This window comes from Ranitomeya variabilis, chromosome 5, assembly GCF_051348905.1.
Source record: "Ranitomeya variabilis isolate aRanVar5 chromosome 5, aRanVar5.hap1, whole genome shotgun sequence".
NCBI lineage: Eukaryota > Metazoa > Chordata > Amphibia > Anura > Dendrobatidae > Ranitomeya > Ranitomeya variabilis.
The window spans coordinates 213692294-213717573 of NC_135236.1; the positions used below are offsets into that span (position 1 = coordinate 213692294).

General features: G+C 41.7%; 1 protein-coding gene across 1 annotated transcript in view; it reads left to right on the plus strand.

Moving 5' to 3' along the window:
• Positions 1 to 25280, plus strand: part of UNC13C (unc-13 homolog C) — a 1212529-nt gene that overhangs the window by 685016 nt on the left and 502233 nt on the right. Inside the window, exon 20 of the mRNA XM_077263773.1 lies at positions 1223 to 1308. Within this exon, the coding sequence (XP_077119888.1) occupies positions 1223 to 1308 (86 nt within the window). The remainder of the gene's footprint in view (positions 1 to 1222; positions 1309 to 25280) is intronic.

Genomic DNA, 25280 nt, shown 5'->3' on the forward strand with positions numbered 1-25280 from the left:
TATGGCTGGGAAGCTCCCAGTGCTGCTTCCCTGCAAAGTTTGCTGTAACATAGCTTCAGTGCTTCTCCCCACCCTATACTTAAAGACCTTAGGGTAGATAGTGCACACGAACGATATTATAACCTTCTGTTCCCTTCATATAATAAAGGAAACACATCTGCACATGGTGGACCCTCCAAAGAAGAACTAGAGAAGGATGCAACCAGTGATACCTCATGCAAACACCGGTAACATTTGGGGTACTTTAGGAGAAGGTTTTTATTACAAATGATGCGATTTTATTGATTGATGTCAGTTATCTGTACTGTAGAGTATTTGATTTTATGAGCTATGTATTAATGCATATTGCAGTTCTGGGATTACACCCTATAAAATAAACCACTGTTTCAATGAGGTTTATTCCTGAGTTTTTAGAGTATGCCTCATGGATTATGGCACCACCATGAGTTCAACTACCAGAGTACCAGGCATAGTAGTTTTCATGGAGTCTTTTGCATACTGTACGCCGACCCCCAAGATCTAAAAATATATTTTTTCAGATCATTGAGAGACTAAAGAAAGGATAAAATCACATAAGTTTATATTGCCGTAACACTTGCTACTGAAGGTGAATCAAGAAGAGTGTGGAGCCATTCTATGTTTTATTAAGAGGCCCCCTGGTTTAATGTTATGTCATGGAACATATGAATTCTAGTAACATCAATAGGTAAATGTTTATTTGGGTATAGAACTCTAAAGATATTGATCAATAGATCAGATCAGGGTCGGAAATACCATTTGTGCAGCTGGACAGGGGCCCAAGAGGTATGTGGGCCACTTCTACTTCCAAAGCTCAAGGAATTGTACATTATGATGAGTTATTAAATGGCCAAGGCCCAAATATTGTTCTTCCGCAGGGGCTCTCTTTTGTCTGTGTCTGCTTCTTAATCTGATGGGTATTTCTGTTCATCAGCTCATAATACCATTATTCCATAGACATATATTGAGGCTTCTCAATCAACTGCCAATAATTTCATTGCATTATATACGTACCACAGAATAAGGCAGCATTCTCTTCAATGTAGGGGGGGGGGGCTTTCCCCATATAACAAAACGAGAATGATCCAGAACTCCAAAAAATCAAGTACAAAAGTGAAGTATTCTACTGTCAAGCACAGATAATACGTAGACTATCTTTATTGAATTCCATATGAAAACACTGATGGAATGACTTCTCTTCCAGGTTTCCTCAGGAGCTTAACATGGGAAGACTCAGTGCAGAGGTGATGTGGAACTTATTTGCCCAGGATATGAAGTATGCTATGGAAGGTAACAATGCAATGTGGAAATAGTTGTCCTCTTATGTGTATATATGGCATGATAATCATTTAGTATGTCTGTCACTGCAGGATATAGACTTTGCCCTTTAAAGTTCAATTCTAGCAGCATGCAGTATAATTACTGTACACTTAAATTATAAGAATAATAGTGTTGGCATTAAAATAGAAAGTCAAGATCAGTGAAGGAATTGTTATAACCATTATTAATAAAAGTATCCACAATGGGTAGGGTGCACATGCAAATAAAGACGACTGTTCTGCAGCTTGAAACAGTAGGAAGTCACAGGTAACACCCCAGTTCTTGCCAGACTTCTGGTATTGATGAAAGCAGGCACAGAGATGCAGTAATGGTCAGAGGCAGAGCAAGGGTTAGCATGGGGATTTAATATAACAGGTATACTCAGCACAGGGAGAAGGTGTGAGTTAGACAGTGTGGTAAAACAAGGGATTAGAAACTTACGGGCAACAATTATAAACTGAGGGAGGGTAGAGTTCAAAAGAATCAAACTTATCAGTCTGGCGAAGGATCCGGTGTCATCCCACTGTGGAAGGTGTCCAAGGTTCCGGTGTCGACGGTGATCCTCTGATGTCTGGTCGCACACCCATCGTACAGAAGAAGAAAACCCGGGAGGAGAGCAGTCCTTCTTTTTCATGGCCGGCACTGCCCGCCTGTGTGAGGGAGTAGATAGATCAGACAGCCACACTCTGCGTGCTGCCTGGTTTCCCCATTTGGGAATGAGCAAATCAGGGCCCAGTCGTGGGGGAAAGTCACTCAAGCTAAGAGATGACACAGAAGTAGGCAGGGACAACAGTATCTGGATGCATCCCTGTCATTAGTCTCTGGCAGCCACCTGCGGGCCCCTATGGTTTGGGCCTGATTTCTCCTGGCACTGCAGCGCAGGGGACCTAACACTTGAATTCCATGCTCTGCAACTTCCCATCGCAATTCCCCCCATTCCCGTGCACTGCTGCCCTTTTATCCTATCCACTCCCCCTTGTTCTGGGTTCAAGGGTCAGTCCAGGCAATTAAACTCTTCCCCTGCAACTCCAGTGACACCATTGGTGGTTCCAGATCCATCCAAGAAAAAGCACGCCGTGTCGGGCTCTCCTCCTTACATTGGAACACCAAAATTATAGCCAAAATGTATTACTAGCCACTACTGTCTATTGCTGTCCATCACAATTCTGCTCTGTGTCTCTAAGTGATGAGTCAGTCTGTCAATAGAATGCGTAGTTTAGACATTAGAGGGGGATTATGGTAAAGATTCCTGTGGTATCTAGAGTCACTCTTTTTAGGATGGTCACCCCACTACTTACCATCTGTTAAGGATAAACCGTAAAAAGGCAGCATGGTGGCTCTATAGTTGGGACTTTTGTCTTACATTGCTGGGGACTGGGTTTGAATCAACAATGGACAACATCCACATGGAATTTGTATATTCTCCCAATGTTTGTGTTAGTTTACTCTGCTTTTCATCCAAAAAAAATACCAATATAGCATTTAAATTGATAAGCACCAATAGGGGCAGCGAGTGATCACAATGTATTTAAAGCCTTGTGTAATATGTTACCACTATATAAGGCATCATTCACATGTCTGTCTTTGAACGCATACTGTACATAAAAAGTGGTATTGGTATTTGTAGTGTTTTGGATTAGTTTGTCATCAGTGTATGGTCTGTTTGGTAGTTTTTACCATTAGTGCATCATCAGTGCTTTTTACGGACGGATAAATAAATTACAAAGCTTCTCCTATCCTTTGCAATGTTAAATACGGATAGCACATGGATATTGTGTGCTCTATGTGTTTTTCATGGACCCATTGATTTGTATTGCCCCTTTTCATCCATAATACTGGGAAAAAAACAGACATGTCTCCATGAGTTTTGCATAAACACACAGTCCGTGAGAAACAGACATGTAAATAGGCCGAAAGATCATAATTAGTACATGCAGCCATAAAAAAACCAGGATACAACACCTATGTGCAACACGGACATCTGAATGAGACCTAAGTAAGCATAATGAGTAAATAAAAGAACTTGATAAAAGAACAAGAGCAGTTTAAAATAAAATAAAAAAAATGTATCTAGCACCAATATGCAAAATAAAAAACAGGGTCTCTAGGAAGTTCCATTCATTTTACAGTGGCATGTAAAAGTTTGGCCATCCCTGGTCAAAATTACTGTTATAATGAACAGTTAAGCAAGTTGAAAATGAAATGATCTGTAAAAGGCCTAAGGTTAAAGATGACACATTCCCTTTGTATTTCAGGCAAAAAAATGTTTTTCATTTTAAAAATTACAAAGAGGAAAATGGGCTGATGCAAAAAATTTGCCAGTGTGTGTTCAGATAACTTTGACCAAGAATTCAGTACTTAATTAGCCTGCTAGGGTTAGAGTTTGTTCACTATCATCAATAGGAAATGCCAGATGATGCAAATTTCCCAGCTATATAAAAACCCAGTCTCCTCTAAACTTGTGCCAAAAAAACAGCAGCCATAGGTTCTTCTAAGTAGCTGCCTAGCACTCTGAAAATAAAAATGGTGGAGTCCAGCAAAGCAGAAGAGAGCTATAAGAAGATAGCAAAGTGTTTTCAAGTTACCCTTTCCTCAGTTTAAATGTAATTAAGAAATTGCAGTTAAAAGGAACAGTGGAGGTCAAGATAAGATCTGGAGGACCAAGCAAAATTTCATTGAGAGCTGCTTGTAGGATTGCTAGAGAGTAGTGTTGAGCATTCCGATACCGCAAGTATCGGGTATCGGCCGATATTTGCTGTATCAGAATTCCAATACCGAGTTCCGATATTTTTGTGATATCGGAAATCGGAATCGGAAGTTCCCAGTGTATGGTTCCCAGGGTCTGGAGGAGAGGAGACTCTCCTTCAGGCCCTGGGATCCATATTCATGTAAAAAATAAAGAATTAAAATAAAAAATATGGATATACTCACCCCTCCGGCGGCCCCTGGACCTTACCGATGTAACCGGCAGCCTCCGTTCCTAAGAATGAGGAGTTTAGGACCTGCGATGACGTCGCGGCTTGTGATTGGTCGCGTGAGCGGTCACATGAGCGGTCACGCGACCAATCACAAGCCGCATGTAGGATAGCTGCGGAGACACCATCACGTGTTTCTCAACGCAAGCAGTGAATAGCCAGACCTTTCCCCGGGAAGGAACAACCACGGGAAGGGCAGCATCCAATAAAGGAAAACATCCAATACAGGAGAACCACCTATGCCAAGCATGGTATCCATCCACAGACAGCTGTTTCGGGGTGTTTGCCCCTCATTAGTGTGGAGTAGGAATCTGGCTATTAGGAGCAGTGCCTAGTAAAAGGCTGTGAAGGAACAGATGATTGGCCTCGGGGAGACCAAAACATCCAACACCACGGAGACACCATCACGTGTTTCTCAACGCAGTGATCCAGAACACTGCTCCCCGAGGCCAATCATCTGTTCCTTCACAGCCTTTTACTAGGCACTGCTCCTAATAGCCAGATTCCTACTCCACACTGATGAGGGGCAAACACCCCGAAACAGCTGTCTGTGGATGGATACCATGCTTGGCATAGGTGGTTTTCCTGTATTGGATGTTTTCCTTTATTGGATGCTGCCCTTCCTGTCATGATTCTCAATGGCGAGAGAACATAGCCCAGCATATATGAGAACTAGCTCTTGGAAGATGGAAACTATACTGACCATGAACTAAACCTGCCGCACAACTAGAAGTGGCCGGGTAGCATGCCTACGTTTTTTATCCCTAGATGCCCAGCGCCAGCCGGAGAACTACCTAATCCTAGCAGAGGAAAAGACAGTCCTGGCTCACCTCTAGAGAAATTTTCCCAAAAGGCAGACAGAGGCCCCCACATATATTGGCGGTGATTTTAGATGAAATGACAAACGTAGTATGAAAATAGGTTTAGCAAAATCGAGGTCCGCTTACTAGATAGCATGAAGACAGAAAGGGCACTTTCATGGTCAGCAGAAAACCCTATCAAAACACCATCCAGAAATTACTTTAAGACTCTAGCATTAACTCATAACACCAGAGTGGCAATTTCCGCTCACAAGAGCTTTCCAGACACTGTAACGAAACAGCAGCTGTGAACAGGAACAAAATGCAAAAACACACAAGGACAAAAGTCCAACTTAGCTAGGAGTTGTCTAGTAGCAGGAACATGCACAGAAGGCTTCTGATTACATTGTTGACCGGCATGAAACTGACAGAGGAGCAAGGTTATATAGCGACTCCCACATCCTGATAGGAGCAGGTGAACAGAGGGGATGATGCACACAAGTACAATTCCACAAGTGGCCACCGGGGGAGCCCAGAATCCAATTTCACAACAGTACCCCCCCTCAAGGAGGGGGCACCGAACCCTCACCAGAACCACCAGGGCGATCAGGATGAGCCCTATGAAAGGCACGGACAAGATCGGAGGCATGAACATCAGAGGCAGTGACCCAAGAATTATCCTCCTGACCGTATCCCTTCCATTTGACCAGATACTGGAGTTTCCGTCTGGAAACACGAGAGTCTAAGATCTTTTCCACAACGTACTCCAACTCACCCTCAACCAACACCGGAGCAGGAGGCTCAACGGAAGGCACAGCCGGTACCTCATACCTGCGCAACAATGACCGATGAAAAACATTATGAATCGAAAAGGATGCAGGGAGGTCCAAACGGAAGGACACAGGGTTAAGAATCTCCAATATCTTGTACGGGCCGATGAACCGAGGCTTAAACTTAGGAGAAGAAACCCTCATAGGGACAAAACGAGAAGACAACCACACCAAGTCCCCAACACAAAGCCGAGGACCAACACGACGACGGCGGTTGGCAAAAAGCTGAGTCTTCTCCTGGGACAACTTCAAATTGTCCACCACCTGCCCCCAAATCTGATGCAACCTCTCCACCACAGCATCCACTCCAGGACAATCCGAAGATTCCACTTGACCGGAGGAAAATCGAGGATGAAACCCCGAATTACAGAAAAACGGGGACACCAAGGTGGCAGAGCTGGCCCGATTATTGAGGGCGAACTCCGCCAAAGGCAAAAAAGCAACCCAATCATCCTGATCCGCAGACACAAAACACCTCAAATATGTCTCCAAGGTCTGATTAGTCCGCTCGGTCTGGCCATTAGTCTGAGGATGGAAAGCAGACGAAAAAGACAAATCTATGCCCATCCTAGCACAGAATGTCCGCCAAAATCTAGACACGAATTGGGTCCTTCTGTCAGAAACGATATTCTCCGGAATACCATGCAAATGAACAACATTTTGAAAAAACAGAGGAACCAACTCGGAAGAAGAAGGCAACTTAGGCAAGGGAACCAGATGGACCATTTTAGAGAAACGGTCACACACCACCCAGATGACAGACATCTTCTGAGAAACAGGCAGATCCGAAATAAAATCCATCGAGATGTGCGTCCAAGGCCTCTTCGGGATAGGCAAGGGTAACAACAATCCACTAGCCCGAGAACAACAAGGCTTGGCCCGAGCACAAACGTCACAAGACTGCACAAAGCCTCGCACATCTCGTGACAGGGAAGGCCACCAGAAGGACCTTGCCACCAAATCCCTGGTACCAAAGATTCCAGGATGACCTGCCAACGCAGAAGAATGAACCTCAGAGATGACTCTACTGGTCCAATCATCAGGAACAAACAGTCTACCAGGTGGGCAACGATCAGGTCTATCCGCCTGAAACTCCTGCAAGGCCCGCCGCAGGTCTGGAGAAACGGCAGACAATATCACTCCATCTTTAAGGATACCTGTGGGCTCAGAATTACCAGGGGAGTCAGGCTCAAAACTCCTAGAAAGGGCATCCGCCTTAACATTCTTAGAACCCGGTAGGTAAGACACCACAAAATTAAACCGAGAGAAAAACAACGACCAGCGCGCCTGTCTAGGATTCAGGCGCCTGGCAGACTCAAGGTAAATTAAATTTTTGTGGTCAGTCAATACCACCACCTGATGTCTGGCCCCCTCAAGCCAGTGACGCCACTCCTCAAAAGCCCACTTCATGGCCAAAAGCTCCTGATTCCCAATATCATAATTCCGCTCGGCGGGCGAAAATTTACGGGAAAAAAAGGCACAAGGTCTCATAACGGAGCAGTCGGAACTTATCTGCGACAACACCGCCCCAGCTCCGATTTCAGAAGCGTCGACCTCAACCTGAAAAGGAAGAGCAACATCAGGCTGACGCAACACTGGGGCGGAAGAAAAGCGGCGCTTGAGCTCCCGAAAGGCCTCCACAGCATCAGGGGACCAATCAGCAACATCAGCACCCTTCTTAGTCAAATGAGTCAATGGTTTTACAACATCAGAAAAACCAGCAATAAATCGACGATAAAAGTTAGCAAAGCCCAAAAATTTCTGAAGACTCTTAAGAGAAGAGGGTTGCGTCCAATCACCAATAGCCTGAACCTTGACAGGATCCATCTCGATGGAAGAGGGGGAAAAAATGTATCCCAAGAAGGAAATCTTTTGAACCCCAAAAACACACTTAGAACCCTTCACACACAAGGAATTAGACCGCAAAACCTGAAAAACCCTCCTGACCTGCTGGACATGAGAGTCCCAGTCATCCGAAAAAATCAGAATATCATCCAGATACACAATCATAAATTTATCCAAATAATCGCGGAAAATGTCATGCATAAAGGACTGGAAGACTGAAGGGGCATTTGAAAGACCAAAAGGCATCACCAAATACTCAAAATGGCCCTCGGGCGTATTAAATGCGGTTTTCCACTCATCCCCCTGCTTGATTCGCACCAAATTATACGCCCCACGGAGATCAATCTTAGAGAACCACTTGGCCCCCTTTATACGAGCAAACAAATCAGTAAGCAGTGGTAACGGATATTGATATTTAACCGTGATTTTATTCAAAAGTCGATAATCAATACACGGCCTCAAAGAGCCGTCTTTCTTAGACACAAAGAAAAAACCGGCTCCTAAGGGAGATGACGAAGGACGAATATGTCCCTTTTCCAAGGACTCCTTTATATATTCTCACATAGCCGCGTGTTCAGGCACAGACAGATTAAATAAACGACCCTTAGGGTATTTACTACCCGGGATCAAGTCTATGGCACAATCGCACTCCCGGTGCGGAGGTAGTGAACCAACCTTGGGTTCTTCAAAAACGTCACGAAAGTCAGACAAGAATTCAGGAATCTCAGAGGGAATAGATGATGAAATGGAAACCAAAGGTACGTCCCCATGAGTTCCTTTACATCCCCAGCTTAACACAGACATAGCTCTCCAGTCGAGGACTGGGTTATGAGATTGCAGCCATGGCAATCCCAGCACCAAAACATCATGTAGATTATACAGCACCAGAAAGCGAATAACCTCCTGGTGATCCAGATTAACACGCATAGTCACTTGTGTCCAGTATTGTGGTTTATTACTAGCCAATGGGGTGGAGTCAATCCCTTTCAGAGGTATTGGAGCCTCCAATGGCTCCAAATCATACCCACAGCGTTTGGCAAAGGACCAATCCATAAGACTCAAAGCAGCGCCAGAGTCGACATAGGCGTCCGCGGTAATAGATGACAAAGAACAAATCAGGGTCACAGATAGAATAAACTTAGACTGTAAAGTGCTAATTGAAACAGACTTGTCAGGCTTCTTAGTACGCTTAAAGCATGCTGATATAACATGAGTTGAATCACCACAATAGAAGCACAACCCATTTTTTCGTCTAAAATTCTGCCGCTCGCTTCTGGACAGAATTCTATCACATTGCATATTTTCTGGCGTTTTCTCAGTAGACACCGCCAAATGGTGCACAGGTTTGCGCTCCCGCAGACGCCTATCGATCTGAATAGCCATCGTCATGGACTCATTCAGACTCGCAGGCACAGGGAACCCCACCATAACATCCTTAATGGCATCAGAGAGACCTTCTCTGAAAATCGCCGCCAGGGCGCACTCATTCCACTGAGTAAGCACAGACCATTTGCGGAATTTTTGGCAGTATATTTCAGCTTCATCTTGCCCCTGAGACAAGGACATCAAGGCCTTTTCCGCCTGAAGCTCTAAATGAGGTTCCTCATAAAGCAACCCCAAGGCCAGAAAAAACGCATCCACATTGAGCAACGCAGGATCCCCTGGTGCCAATGCAAAAGCCCAGTCCTGAGGGTCGCCCCGGAGCAAGGAAATTACAATCCTGACCTGCTGTGCAGGGTCTCCGGCAGAGCGAGACTTCAGGGACAAAAACAATTTGCAATTATTTTTAAAATTTTGAAAGTGAGATCTATTCCCCGAGAAGAATTCAGGCAAAGGAATTCTAGGCTCAGACATAGGTGCATGAACAACAAAATCTTGCAAATTTTGTACCTTTGTGGCGAGATTATTCAAACCTGTAGCTACACTCTGAAGATCCATTTGAAACAGGTGAACACAGAGCCATTCAAGGATTAGAAGGAGAGAAAGAGAGGAAGGCTGCAGCATAGGCAAACTAGCAAGTGATTCAATTAAGAGCACACTCAGAACTAGAGGAAAAAAAAAAAAAAAAAAATTGTAGCAGACTTCTTTTTTCTCTCCTTTCTCAGCCAGTAATTTAACCCTTTTTTGGGCCGGTCAAACTGTCATGATTCTCAATGGCGAGAGAACATAGCCCAGCATATATGAGAACTAGCTCTTGGAAGATGGAAACTATACTGACCATGAACTAAACCTGCCGCACAACTAGAAGTGGCCGGGTAGCATGCCTACGTTTTTTATCCCTAGATGCCCAGCGCCAGCCGGAGAACTACCTAATCCTAGCAGAGGAAAAGACAGTCCTGGCTCACCTCTAGAGAAATTTTCCCAAAAGGCAGACAGAGGCCCCCACATATATTGGCGGTGATTTTAGATGAAATGACAAACGTAGTATGAAAATAGGTTTAGCAAAATCGAGGTCCGCTTACTAGATAGCATGAAGACAGAAAGGGCACTTTCATGGTCAGCAGAAAACCCTATCAAAACACCATCCAGAAATTACTTTAAGACTCTAGCATTAACTCATAACACCAGAGTGGCAATTTCCGCTCACAAGAGCTTTCCAGACACAGTAACGAAACAGCAGCTGTGAACAGGAACAAAATGCAAAAACACACAAGGACAAAAGTCCAACTTAGCTAGGAGTTGTCTAGTAGCAGGAACATGCACAGAAGGCTTCTGATTACATTGTTGACCGGCATGAAACTGACAGAGGAGCAAGGTTATATAGCGACTCCCACATCCTGATAGGAGCAGGTGAACAGAGGGGATGATGCACACAAGTACAATTCCACAAGTGGCCACCGGGGGAGCCCAGAATCCAATTTCACAACACCTTCCCGTGGTTGTTCCTTCCCGGGGAAAGGTCTGGCTATTCACTGCTTGCGTTGAGAAACACGTGATGGTGTCTCCGCAGCTATCCTACATGCATTTGCATATTTCTCATAAGGGATGGGGGCAGTGTTCTGGATCACTGCGTTGAGAAACACGTGATGGTGTCTCCGCTGTGTTGGATGTTTTGGTCTCCCCGAGGCCAATCATCTGTTCCTTCACAGCCTTTTACTAGGCACTGCTCCTAATAGCCAGATTCCTACTCCACACTGATGAGGGGCAAACACCCCGAAACAGCTGTCTGTGGATGGATACCATGCTTGGCATAGGTGGTTTTCCTGTATTGGATGTTTTCCTTTATTGGATGCTGCCCTTCCCGTGGTTGTTCCTTCCCGGGGAAAGGTCTGGCTATTCACTGCTTGCATTGAGAAACACGTGATGGTGTCTCCGCAGCTATCCTACATGCATTTGCATACTTCCCATAAGGGATGGGGGCAGTGTTCTGGATCACTGCGTTGAGAAACATGTGATGGTGTCTCCGCGGTGTTGGATGTTTTGGTCTCCCCGAGGCCAATCATCTGTTCCTTCACAGCCTTTTACTAGGCACTGCTCCTAATAGCCAGATTCCTACTTCACACTGATTAGGGGCAAACACCCCGAAACAGCTGTCTGTGGATGGATACCATGCTTGGCATAGGTGGTTTTCCTGTATTGGATGTTTTCCTTTATTGGATGCTGCCCTTCCCGTGGTTGTTCCTTCCCGGGGAAAGGTCTGGCTATTCACTGCTTGCATTGAGAAACACGTGATGGTGTCTCCGCAGCTATCCCACATGCATTTGCATATTTCCCATAAGGGATGGGGGCAGTGTTCTGGATCACTGCATTGAGAAACACGTGACGGTGTCTCCGCGGTGTTGGATGTTTTGGTCTCCCCGAGGCCAATCATCTGTTCCTTCACAATCACAAGCCGCGACGTCATCGAAGGTCCTAAACTCCTCATTCTTAGGAACGGAGGCTGCCGGTTACATCGGTAAGGTCCAGGGGCCGCCGGAGGGGTGAGTATATCCATATTTTTTATTTTAATTCTTTATTTGTTACATGAATATGGATCCCAGGGCCTGAAGGAGAGTTTCCTCTCCTTCAGACCCTGGGAACCATCCAGGATAACTTCCGAAATTTTTTGTCCCATTGACTTGTATTGGTATCGGGTATCGGTATCGGCGATATCCGATATTTTTTGGATATCGGTCGATACTATCCGATACTGATACTTTCAAGTATCGGAAGGTATCGCTCAACACTACTAGAGAGGCAATTCAGAATTCTCGCATAATTGCAAAAGACCTTCAGAAAGATTTAGCAGACTCTGGAGTTGTGGTGCATTTTTCTACTGTTTTTTGCCTAGCATACAAGGGAAACATGTCATCTTTAGCTTGAGGCCTTTTAGAAATGATTTAATCTTCAACGTGTTTATCTGTTCACAATAACAGTAATTTTGACCAGGGGTGCCCAAACTTTTACATGTCACGGTAGTTAATGCAAAGCCTTTAAAGAACCTTGCCATATGTTCTCCACTTACATACAGCTATATCAGGGCTCATTTGTTATTTGGATACCCCAACACCACAACTTGCTGTATGTGTACTCAGTATGATGCCAAAGAACTCTTAATATTTAATGTCTGCACAGCAGCAAACTTTCTTTGTATACAAAGTTTTCCCATTAGTTGATCATTTTGAGGTCATTGATTTTAACTCCAATTTATTAAAAATGATGTTTTAAGTATTTCTTTCTTGATCCATACTATGACATGCAAAAGGAAACAACAATGGGCCAACGTGTCCATGAGACAAGAGGGATATTAGTAGTACTTATTAACAGAGGAACTCTGATAAACTGTTATCTTGGGTACACTTTTAGTATCAAAAAGAAAAATAATATTAGGATCCTGAGTAACACCACCCCCTTTCTCTCTTATAGACACAGGTCTAAGGCGTCAAAACACTTGACATAAATGTTGGGAAATTTATCTCTTACATTTCTTTCTACAGGTCCTTCACATTCTTTATTTGGTTTGATACTGTTTTTATCTGCACTCTTTCTGTATTCATTAATAGATTTGCATATTAGTGTAAAGACTTACTAAACATTGCTTCTTACAACATCCCTAAACTGATTTTTCAATCAGTAGTAAGAAAAAGCTGAATTATATTTTTTTAATAGTGAACTGAACATATTGGTTGTCCTCCTGTTTTCCCAGAAACTGATACACATAGTAAAAAGCTAAAAATAAAATGTTTAAAATGTAATGAGGGCAGACAGGACAATTCATAAACTTTTTACTAATGACTTTTTGTTTAATTTTTGGAAGTAAAATTGTGTTCATTTAAACTGTCATAGTTTATAGCTAATTTCATTTTTATTGGATTTACACTGGTCAGGAGTTCTATATATTTGTCAGCTGTTAGCTTTTCACTGTGTCATGTTCCAACCTTTGAAAACTTTTAATGCAACATAACTTTTTAAATATGTTATTGGTAATGTTATGTCCATAAGGCATATATACTGCACCTATATAGACTTCTGAAAAAGCTGCCTAACCAGCATTATAAGGTTTTTTGGCAGTTATAGGGATTCTGGATTGACTGCCTTGATGTTTTTAGTGACAGTTTTGGATGCATCAGGTGTAGAGAGATGAAAACACATTTATAGCAGAATTTGTGCCCAGAGTAGAGATTTTCATTCAGCAATTAAGGCACATAGATTCTGGGTTGGAAGGTTTGTCAAATAGTTTTCAGCTTGTCTTTATTACTTTTGTATTATATTGTGTAGCATGGTGATACATGGACAGGCATCTATCATAAAAGACTATAGAATAATGTCTCCTCTTCTCATTATATATATATATATATATATATATATATATATATATATATATATATATATATATATATATATATATATATATATATATTTCTGCTTTTGTTATGTCTGGATACAGGCTCGTAAAAAGACTGCTCTACAGACTTGCATACATTATATTTCCTGAAAGAGTTGAAAGGGAAAGAAACTATGATATCTAGAACATTGTCATTGTAAGAAAAAAAAAGTACAAAGACTTCTCTTGACACCAGGCGATGGTCATTTTTTTCTTACAATTTAGTTGTCCCACCTCAGCAACTAATCACCTCTGCAAAGGGGAGATGATGACTTGTGGCTCTTTGGGTGTTCGACCTCTGGGACTTCTACTGATCTAAGAGTGGTGCTCTGTGCTCCGCTATCTCCACAGGCCAATTCCTCTGAGAAACAATTTATACCTTTCCTCGGGCACTTGTTCCTAACATTAGCCTGCCTATTCTACAGCTTCACTGTTCCACAGCCGGCCTTGAGCAGTTACTTACCTCCTACAGGGAAAGGATCAAGTATTTGAAATTCGTATATACCCAATACATTTTCCTGCCAGAATCTGCCATGAGGAAAAGGTCAGAAGGGGGACTAATTTATCTTTGTCTCATGCAGGTCCAGACTGGGGCTGAATTTCATTTGAAAGTACACTGTCCCATGCCCTGATGGGTTCTCTATTATAGTTTCCGCCTGTAGGAAATCTAGAATTATTTCAAGTTTTATTTTACCAATATTACCACTATATAAGATTAGATAATAATGCTACACCATGATTACATAATACCACCATACAGTGACAGAGTAATACCATCATACTGATCATTAAAAGTAAATTGAGTAAATTTACTCATTGAAATGAGTAAATTTTGGGTAAGCTCTTCAGACAGCTGAATCTTAACAGTCTATAATATATACAGTACACCTTTAGGTTTAGTCTCTGATTGCTAGTTCCAGCAATCGTTGCGTCGCTGCAAGTATGTGATTTGCATACTTTCAGTTATATGCCAACTAAAGTCTCAGCCACTTCGCTCAATGTTCTGTAGCGGGCACATGATTGCAAACATACAAAATGCATACTTGCAATTATGTGACAACTATTGGAAGTGGCAAGAGGGCCAAATCCTAACAGTGTGTACACTACACACCATTATGATTTGGCAAGCTGCAGCGCTTGACAAAAATGTACTCGAAGATGTACAATCCTTTCAATAAACCTGGTCAATATTAGCATAAATATAGCAATTTCATAGAAAAATAATACAACCAGTCCATAAAGTTATTACCAACAAATATTGTAGTGATAATAGCACCATATTGTTCCTTAACCAAAACCTCTGTACTAAGACTGATGCTGCCACCATACAGTGACCATATAATGGTAGATGGTTCTAAACCAGTGCTCTGCAGACCATATATTTATATGCTCTACAGATTCTCACCAGTGACGTTCTTGCTGATCGTTGTCATTAATTTTCTTCTCCTTTTCTTTTCCATTCGACCAGGTGTGCCATGACCACTAAATCCATCCATAACTCGTCCTTTGGAAAATGTAACACATAAATATATTTGTCTTACTGCTTTTCAAACCCGCTTCTCATATTCCTCTACTTTTACATAAACCATATAGCGCTATAACCACATAACTATAACACAGTAATAATTCTTCCTCTGTACTTCCTCACAATAATAATGCCTCTCTGTGTCTCCTTACAGTTATCCAGCACCATGTATTAGCAATGCCCCCTGTGCCTCCTTATATTTTTTTTCTCTGTGCCTCCTTTATTAATATCCTTTATTAATAACCCCATGAGACCCTATAGTAATAATGTCCCCAAACGTCTTTATAATAATAAAAAAAGGAACCCATGCTTTTTATAATATAAATGCTCCCTGTGCATCCCATTGTGCTTCATTATAATAAAGAGCCATAGTGCCTCTTTCTTATAATAATGATTCATTCTAAGCCTTACAATAATTTCTTCATTGTGCCTTCCTATAATAATGCCCTATTTTGCCTCCTTACTATAATGCCTACTATTCTGCATGATTATACTGATAACAATTCCCCCTTTGCCAGGCAAAGAATAAAAATATACTAATGTAGTCCCCAGGGTCGGACTGGCCATCTGGCAAATGCCAGAAGGGCCTGTTTGGTCATAGGCCACTTTGTCTGCTACGATATTAACAGAATTGGTGTTTTCAAGACACCCATACTGTTAAGAGTTGTGACGGAGCACAAAGTCGCTGACTCCATCACTTACCCCGGCAAGCCACGGGAATCATTAGAAATATTTGTCATGTAATAAATCTTGCTTTCCTCCATCCAGGGTAATATTAGTAATGTATTCCATCTGATGCTTGGGGGATGGGGACAGCATGGGCCTGTGTGATTTCAAATGCCAGGGTTGAATTTCAGTCCCAGTCTGTACCTCATAGTCCCCAACACACAGCAGGATGGCCCCTATAGTTCCCTATGTACAGTATAGTGGCTCAACAGCTCACTTATACACAGTAGGATGTCCCTACAGCTCCATATACCCAATGTAATGACTCTCTCAGCTCCCTATACACGGTGTGATGATGTGCACACCCCTATAGTTTGCCTTTAACTAAGTATAATAGTCACCATTTCCTCACACACATTATAATGCCCAACAGCCCCACACACAGTATGGTGGTCAGCACAGCTCTCCCATACACAGTATGAAACCACTATAGCTCACTATACACAATATGATGGTCTCTACAGCCTCCCCCACACAGTATGATGATTACCACAGCACTCCATACAGAATATCATGCCCCACAGCTTCCTTTACCCAGTATAATGGCTACCAGAGACCACTCCACACAGTGTGTTGCCCCCACAGGTCCCTATATGATGACCTGCACAGCCCCTTAAAACTCACAGACAGCCATAATATGAAAAAATTAAACTCACTTATTACTGGTTCACAATTCAATGCAGCCTCTGTCTCCCCTTCCAGTTTGTATGGGCCAGCGCAAAACAGTGATGTTATCCCACCACCTGATGTCTCCTGCGTGGCGCAAGATGCTGTTATAAGTGTTGCAAGTTGATGCAACCAGTCATGCCCCATTATACTTTATACTATATGGTTTATCCTCATATTTCTATAGGTGGATCATGCCCCTATGCCACTTAAGAAACCTGCTTTAAAAGTTTTTACCACTTTAAGAGCAAAAAGGTCTTTAATTGTTGTGTATAGACAAATGTAGTCATTAGTGGCCCATTTACCTCCTCTGGCTCTGCACTTCTGCACCAGTACAGGAGAGTACACTGATAGCGAAGCAATTGCATGATAACCCACTTGATCGCCAACCTTTAATGCGTTATGTATGTAGTGGTGGTCACCACAAATCACTATTTAGATCACTGATTTATGGTCAGCAGGGGGACCTTCATATTGTACAGTAATGGGGGCAGCACATGGTAAGTAATGTTGATATTCACATGTCTATGCACAATGTTTAGAGATTTTTAGACACTTGACCAGCTAATGGCCAATCCCTTTAAGAATGAAGTCAAGTCATTCTATAAACAAGGTTCTCCATTCTCCTTAGCAGTTTGGTTGCTCATTGTTTGCACTTTTTCGATTTGCAGATCATTATTTTCTAAACTATATCTCAAACTTAAACTGTTCAAGATGAGATCACATTATTGGCTAGTATAAGGGCAAGATCACGTATCTGCAAGTTAAAAGCAAAGGTGTTAAAAATTATAATGTAAGAGTTTCATGTTATGGATCCATATTCCAATCCCAGAGCACGTTACTAACATCAGACGTGTTAGAGAAAACACGAGGAATACAATTGAATCCACAGAAGACATGACTTGTCTCCCTATAAGCAGCCAGTCTGAGGCACAGGCAGTCTAATTGCTTGCAGTTAACAAGCAAGATTGATTGTCTTCTTGGCAAGTGAGATCCATTGGGTATACCAATTATGTTGTATCCTTCATACTTGTCATCGTTCTGGTAGTATACATGAGGAGGTCATGTGACTGGATATGTCCTTTACAAGTACAAGGTCATTTCAGAGAAACCTCCGATAGCTGATGAGTGAGCGGAGGGTAGGCCATTATTGTATACTGAGCTTTCGTGTTTTCTTTGCAGTCTGACTTATCTTTACAGAGAATTTTATAGTGCAGTAATGTTACATCACTCATTAGTTGCATTGGTCCATGCAGAAAGGTGTGTATTAGGTTATACATATAGTGCAGATATTTTTTTTTTCTTCTTGTGATCCTAATGATGACAAGTTGTTTTTTTTTCACGCAAGATCAAACAGCACCTCAAGGGAGGTAGCACAAGAAAACACATCTCTTCTGAATTCCGAGAGAATAACAAAAATCAATCTAATCTGCTAAATATAGGATGCTAGCTGAAGTTGCATCCGGGAAAGCCTTGGGCTTTAAGAAATACATTAAATGTGACAAGAATGTAGCTTTATCTTAGCTACATTCCCGATCATCTGAATGTCAGGTACTTCACTAGTCAATAACATCAAATTCACATTTTTTTAAGTGTTTCCTGGATTACATTTGGTAATGATCATTAATAAATGTATCAATTTTATGTGCTGTCATTGGAAACATGCCTCCAGTGACAGTAAGTGTTGCAGGAGCTGTCAGCTGTCACTCGGAGTCACTTGCAGTCCTTAGGAAGAACGCTTCTCATACTGTGTTTATAAAATCTGTTATAACCTGCACATGTCTAAGGTATCATGAAGCCCTGATAGCACCTTACGCAATGCTTGGAGGCTTGATCCAACAAAAAGCAGACTCACTTGGTGCCTTTTACTACACTTTTCTTATGTGTGATGGTCAAGAAGGAAGTATTAAAGGTATTTCCTGTTTTTTTTTTTTTTTTAATGATCAGTGGTCACTGGTGGTTGTGATACCATTTCTGTCGGGGAGAGAACGCCAGACTAGCAGCTCTTCTTTCTTTTATCAAGATAGCATCCCACTGTTCATTTAAAATAAAAAGCTGTTTAAATTAATAGTATTAAACTAGATTTATCAAAATCTCCAATAGGTTCCTGGTTCCTCTGCTAGTATCTGTTTACCAGATATCAATAATTGCATGAGACGTCTTTTTAGGATCAATATGTATCATCCCCGGTTATATCACACGTTAGGCCTATTTAGCGCAGTGGAAAAATTTCGAATGGCACTCGCGATGACATCAGAGTTCAATGCGAGACTCTGAACAGCGGTAGCAGATGCTGCTCAGTGTCTGTGCTGGATGACAGGCTGCATAGTTGCATCATGCAACAATGCAGCCTGCCATCTGGATGTAGCAGAGCTAGACCCATCATGGGATAAATGGATTATTTTCTTCTCGGCGAACAGGTGAGGATTATGGCTGTTATTTTAATTCTCTTACAGGGGACTTTGGCTTCAGTGGTTTTGGTGATGACGTGAGTATGGTTTTACTAAGATTAAAGGAATCTGTGTTATTATTTCAATTAAATTACTTTATTCTGTGTTTGTGTTCTCATACAATATCACTATGGGATTAGTAATGGGTACATCTTATAGATGCCTCTCAATTACTAACCTCTGGGCTTGATGTCACCTGACAATTCAAAGGTGGCATCAGCCTTCTCAACTATCACCCCACTTGCCACCACACCAGGTCAAGTGGGAAGAGCAGGGCTAAGTGTCAGAATTGGTGCATCTTATTGATGTGCCTTTTCTGAGGCAGCTAAGAGCTGATGTTTTTAGCCTGGGAGGCCAGAAGCCATGACCTCTTCCAAGGCTATTAATATCAGCCTGCAGCTGTCTGCCTAGCCTTTGCTGGTTATTAATTATGGAGGAACCCTATGTCTTTTTTGGGGGGTTCCCCCATTTTAATAACCAGTAAAGATTAAGTATACAGTTGAGAGCTGATATTAATAGCCTGGGAGCTCCATGATTATTACCCCCTTTCCAGGCTATAAACATCAACCCCCAGCCGTCGGCTTTCTCTCTGCTGGTTTGGAAAATGATGCGGGAGCCCACGCCAGTTTTTAAGAAAAATAATCATTCATTAAATACATGTACAGTAAACTGCACACGAACTACACTAATCATATATGTGACTGACATATTTATATCTTTCTATTCCATGTGTATATACTGTATGTATTCTTTCCATTCTATTCTGTCATGTCACGCTTTGATTTTACTGTAGGCGGCTGCTGAATTCCCAGCTTTTCATTTATCTATTATAAATATATATATACTGTATATGTGTGTGTTTTGAAGAATATTTCCTTTGAAAACTATGTGTAAATGAGAAATGAAAGAGAGAATTGCTGTATGTAAAAAATCAAATTAAAAACGCATTATAATCGGATAGCAATTGCTTTACATTTGTATTTTAGTTGGAAGCTAGGTGTGAAAAATCAAATTGTACTTGCATGAAAATCGCATAACACTTGCATTACACTAGTCCAACTTTTTGGGACCGAAACCGTAACTTTTTTTTTTCACAAGATTGTGTGGGAGCCCTCAAAGTACAAAATTGTAACAATGACTGAGCCTGACTAACCTATTATCTCTTCAACTTGGTTACAGGGGTTGGGCACCATTACCTGTCAGATCCTTTGTATAAAGCAGTACTTCTTTAGCTGTAGGGTGGGCCTCATCTGTGAGGTGCCCCCTAGTTGTTGGTGAGGCCCCGTTCAGGAGGCAATTTTTTCTTTGTTGCAATCTTTGGTCTTTGACCACAGATTTCAGGCCCAGACATTTCCTTGGTCTGTCTGGTTAGACATCAGTAGGTAGAAAATGTTAGAGGAACCCTGGAATGGATAAGTAACAATGTATACTACTGTATTTGCAATAAACATGCTGTTGATTCAGTAAAGAGATATGACATTTTTTTTTACATACAATGAGGCTATCTGGTGTTTGCAATGTATAGCAATGTGCTTGTCCATCTAATGAGCCAAGTGGTGAGGGTCACACGTGCTCATTCAGGTTCCCTACAGCCAATTCACTGCATAGTAATGCACAGTAAGCAGGTAATACAACTACTTGTAACAGATGTTCTGCAGTTCACATAATATTGCTATGCAGAGAAGTGACTGTGGATCTGGTTAGTGAACATGTGTGACTAGCAACTCGATAGTGTCATAATTTAAAGTTTAAAAGGTAATGTTTCTCCTTGTGGATAGTGATATGCCTGGGTAAGGAGACTAATAGGCCATACAATGCTCTTCTGGGAAATTAAAAATGCAAATTGTTTCTTCAGAGAGGAACAGAAGTTGAAGTCTAGTACTACCTATTAGAAGTAGCAATCGTAAAAGTCATTATTGACCCTTAAACGAGCCTTGCCATATGACTTAGGAAAAAAGGCAAGCCAGAAACACATGTTTTGGGGAGTTGCCCCTCAAAATTGCAAAGCATGAGATCTGATTTGGTTATATGAGAAGCCTCTGACTGTAGTCTAAGGGGTATCCTTTCTCCTTGTTGAGAGTGAAATTCCTGACATGGCAGAGTAAGGAGACCTATGTCACTCTTCACAAGGAGAAACGTTACCCCTTAGACCACAGTCATAGGCCTTTTATACAGCCAAGTGAGATCTCATGTTTTACACTGAGAAAGGGCAAGACCCTGAAACGTGTGTCTACAAATTGAGATTCTGTGTGTTTACCTAAGTCATGTGGTATTTAAGGGTCAATATTGAGTTTTAGGATTTCTGATTCCAATAGGTGGCACTAGAGTTCAAGTCCTCTTCCTCTCGGCAGAGACAATTTGTATAGTTTAAGGTTGAAATAAAACACAAGTCCATCGAGTTCAATTTATAACCTAACATGTAGATCCAGAGAAAAAGAAAAAAACCCAATGAGACAGATACTAATTGTGACATTTTAAGGGAAAAAAATAATTCCTGACTCCACATATGGTAATCGGGCTAGTTCCCCGCATTAACATCCCATCCGATGGACCTGCACATAATTGTACACTTTGAAGAACAGGGAGCACCAGTCTTTGTAAAAATATTTTGTAACTCTTCTCTGGGCCGTACGCTAACCTCTTTATGTTCTGCATAACAAGCATCCACTTAATTCAGGGAATAAAGAGAGTTCCACTGATAAATGGATCAAAGTTGATTGAGGCTCCCAGCTACAGTAATTATAGTATTCACATACTGCATGACAAGCTTACTCTGGACATGCAATGATGTCCGCTAATGATCTAGTATGTTTGAGGACAGCCAATGTCTCAGTTGGAGGAAATAAAGATAAGTATGTTAGATTATAACATACCTGGTTAGGTGCTCTTTCTATGGACAAACTGAATTTTGCTGTTTCACTTCTATACAAGATGTGTATCAGAGTTCCATACAAGAAGAACAGAGCTCCAACTATTGATATGTAGTAGGTCTTACACAGATTTCAGGTGTGGTATAAATCTTTTCAAATGTTCCTGTCATATTGCAGGGAGGAACTGGAAACTTGATGGGAATGGATAAGTGATGTGTCATAATTAGCTGAGAAGCTCATTTCAAAAGGAGACTCTGTTAGGGAAAATGTATACTCATATGAAATCAACAATACAATTGGAGCAAAGATTATATATTTTTTTTAGCAATCACTGCCCATCTTAATGCTCTGCTAAGGCCTAGTGTTAAATTAAGCTTACTGAAAACAGTGGTAAACAGTAAATTTGAAAGATATAAAGATGGAAAATGTTGATATGTTTTAATTCCAGCGTCCCTGCATGTGGCTTCCCCTCCCCGGCAGGGATGCCGACATACTCACTGCCCCAACTGTGTTCTCTGGCTCTCCCCACCCCTTCTGTTTCCCAGGGCCTGTGCATGCTGCACAGGTCTCCTAGCAGTGCACTTAGGGCGTACACGCTCCGCAGTTCTTAAAGGGGTGGCGTGCGCACTCCTGATGTGTCCCCAGCCAATAGTTGGGAGGCACTAAGTATTTAAGGCACCTTCTCCTGTAGGGAGGTGCATTATTATTATTATTTATTATTATTAATTATTTATATAGCACCATTGATTCCATGGTGCTGTACATGAGAAAGGGTTACATACAAATTACAGATATCACTTACAGTAAGCGAACTAACAATTACAGACTGATACAGAGGGGCGAGGACCTTGCCCTTGCAGGCTTACATTCTACAGGATGGTGGGGAAGTAGACAATAGGTTGAGGGTTGCAGGAGCTCCGGTGTTGGTGAGACGGTAGCTCTGGTGGTGGTGAGGAGGCAGTGGGGTCAGTGCAGGCTGTAATCTTTCCTGAAGAGGTGGGGTTTCAGGTTCGGTCGTGATGAGTAATGTTAGTGTCTAGTCTGTCTTGCACTTGATACTTAGTTGTCAAGACCCCATTCCTGAGTCCGTCCTTTCTGAACATGTACCTGTACCCTGAGACCTTCCTGTCCTGAACCTTTACCCATACCCAGAAACTGTCCTGTCTGAACTAGCCATTCGGTTCTGCAAAAACCCTGAGCCAGTGTTACAGTCCTGAATCCGCTCCATCTTAACCAGCTCCAATATACATTCTGCCCGTAATCCTGTTCCTGCCCTACCAGCTTCTCCAAGTCCATACCTTCATCCCTGTCCCTTTGGGAACAGCTATTGCAGTTTCGGGGTCTGTCCTGGAGTTGTACCTGGCAACCACTGTGACTCAAATCTAACCACACCAATTCAACTAGTGAAGAAACAAATTGTCACTTCGTAATGCCCCGCCCAGGTTCTTCCCAGTGTGTGTCACATTGGGTCCCTTTGTTCTGCCATTGTTGATATATACAGTGTATTAGCAATGGCAGCAGAATTATATGAATATATAATGTATGTATAATAGAAAGATAGGTGGATATGCATATTTTGTTTTCATTTTTATTGCTATTGTGGTCAAAGTATACAGGTATAGAAATGTATAGACAGTAAAATACATTCCTGATCTGAAATGTAGGCCATGTCTTATAAGAAGATATGAAGAAGAAGAAATAGGAAGAATATAGTACTTAAACCCAGCACTGTAATCTTATGTTTTGGTTCTAGATTTAGTATCATTAGTCTCTTAGGAAAAATCGTCTGATTTGTTTTCATCATGAACATGAGCATTATTAAAGATTATTTGTGAAAATGTTAACTATTTCCATGTGGGCTCATCAGCTCAGAATTTTCTGTGTGTAATTTTGGATTCAAATGTTGTTACACTGGACAAAGGATGTTCAGTAACAAATTGTATTATTCTTATACCTGCCATTAGTACAGATTGTGATTATCAAATAGTGTCTTATACTTGTGATACAATCAGCAGTATTAGTTATTCAATAGTCAAGTGCTTATTCAGATGTTATATTTTCAAAGACAACTTTGTATGATAGCTGTAATTTGTGTCAGCTCATTTGTCCTTTCTCTAGTGAAACCTCTTTTAGCTGCATTCAGTGGAGGGATAGTTTTGGATTAGGGACACATAATTAGAGTTTATTGTCTTTCTATAGGTTTACTACTGCTGCAACCTAATTTGAAATGTGCAAGTCATGTGATAAAGGATGGGGAAGTGAACCTGCTGCTGATGGTGCACGCAGAGGCCGAAGTTGTGGGCCAGGTGAAACTGTGCTTGCTGCGGGAGCACAAGAAACACGCTCATCCTTGAGGAATAGCTTCCTGTCCCACTTTGCAGGGTGGCGCGGGACACCACTTTTGAAGTCAGAATAGTGTGAACAGGTGGTTGGATGGCAGATAATGCTTCCAGTATGTTTCCTAGAGCTACTCTGTCTACAACATGGTCCAGTCTAACTAGTGAAAAGTCTGGACCACAAAATCCTCACCCTGATCTTCCTTCCATATGCAATGTGAGTCTCAGAAGACAATTCATCCCACACTCGGACACTCCGAGGAGCTCTTTACATTTTCACTTATTGATTCTGGCCACTTGCCTTGCATGTTTCAAGTGGGACATGAGGAGATTGTGTGTAGTGATGCCCAGATATTTCAGTAGCCATGGTCAGAAGATGTTGGTGGGGAAAGGCAATTAGTAAACATTTTTAGAACAGTGTTTGTAAGGCCTCAATAACGGCAGGAATCATATAGGAACCTAAAAAAATAAAAATTATAACCTTTAATTCAACATTTTTAAAAAATGCTTTAAATGGCTTTATGGCCTAAAGAGCACACAATGAGGAAATCATAAATAAATAGAAACATTGACAAATGTGTATCCAGTCACCCTATTCTGTTCCTGTGCTTAAATACTTGTCTGCCAGCGGAGGTTGGCACCCTAGAGGAAGCATTGTGGGGCTCCTGCTCCTCAGCAACTGACCCTCGGCGGCCCTGTTATCCGCTATAACCAGTGAAGTGTCCCCATCTGTAATAAAGGAACCACTAGCACTGTACACATCATAATCCTGCAGCACTAATGGAGTCTCTACACATCAAAAACTAAAAGACAACAATTAAAACCGATAGCATGATCTCTGGGTTAATAGGTCACCAAAATTAGTGATATCACCTTCATTAGAGAGTATAAATCCACCAAAATGAAATTATTTAACATGTGCACGACTGTCAAAATTCCATGATGTTACACCACATACATACATTTTGTGGAAGGTATGCAATAGAAGTAACCCTCAATCTGTATATCAATTGATTAATAGAGCTGGTGAATTTGAATCAGCCAGGAAAAAAAAGATATATGCCCCCTTATCTAGGATCTAATGTCATGTTATCAAGCATTGATATCAGATAAAGG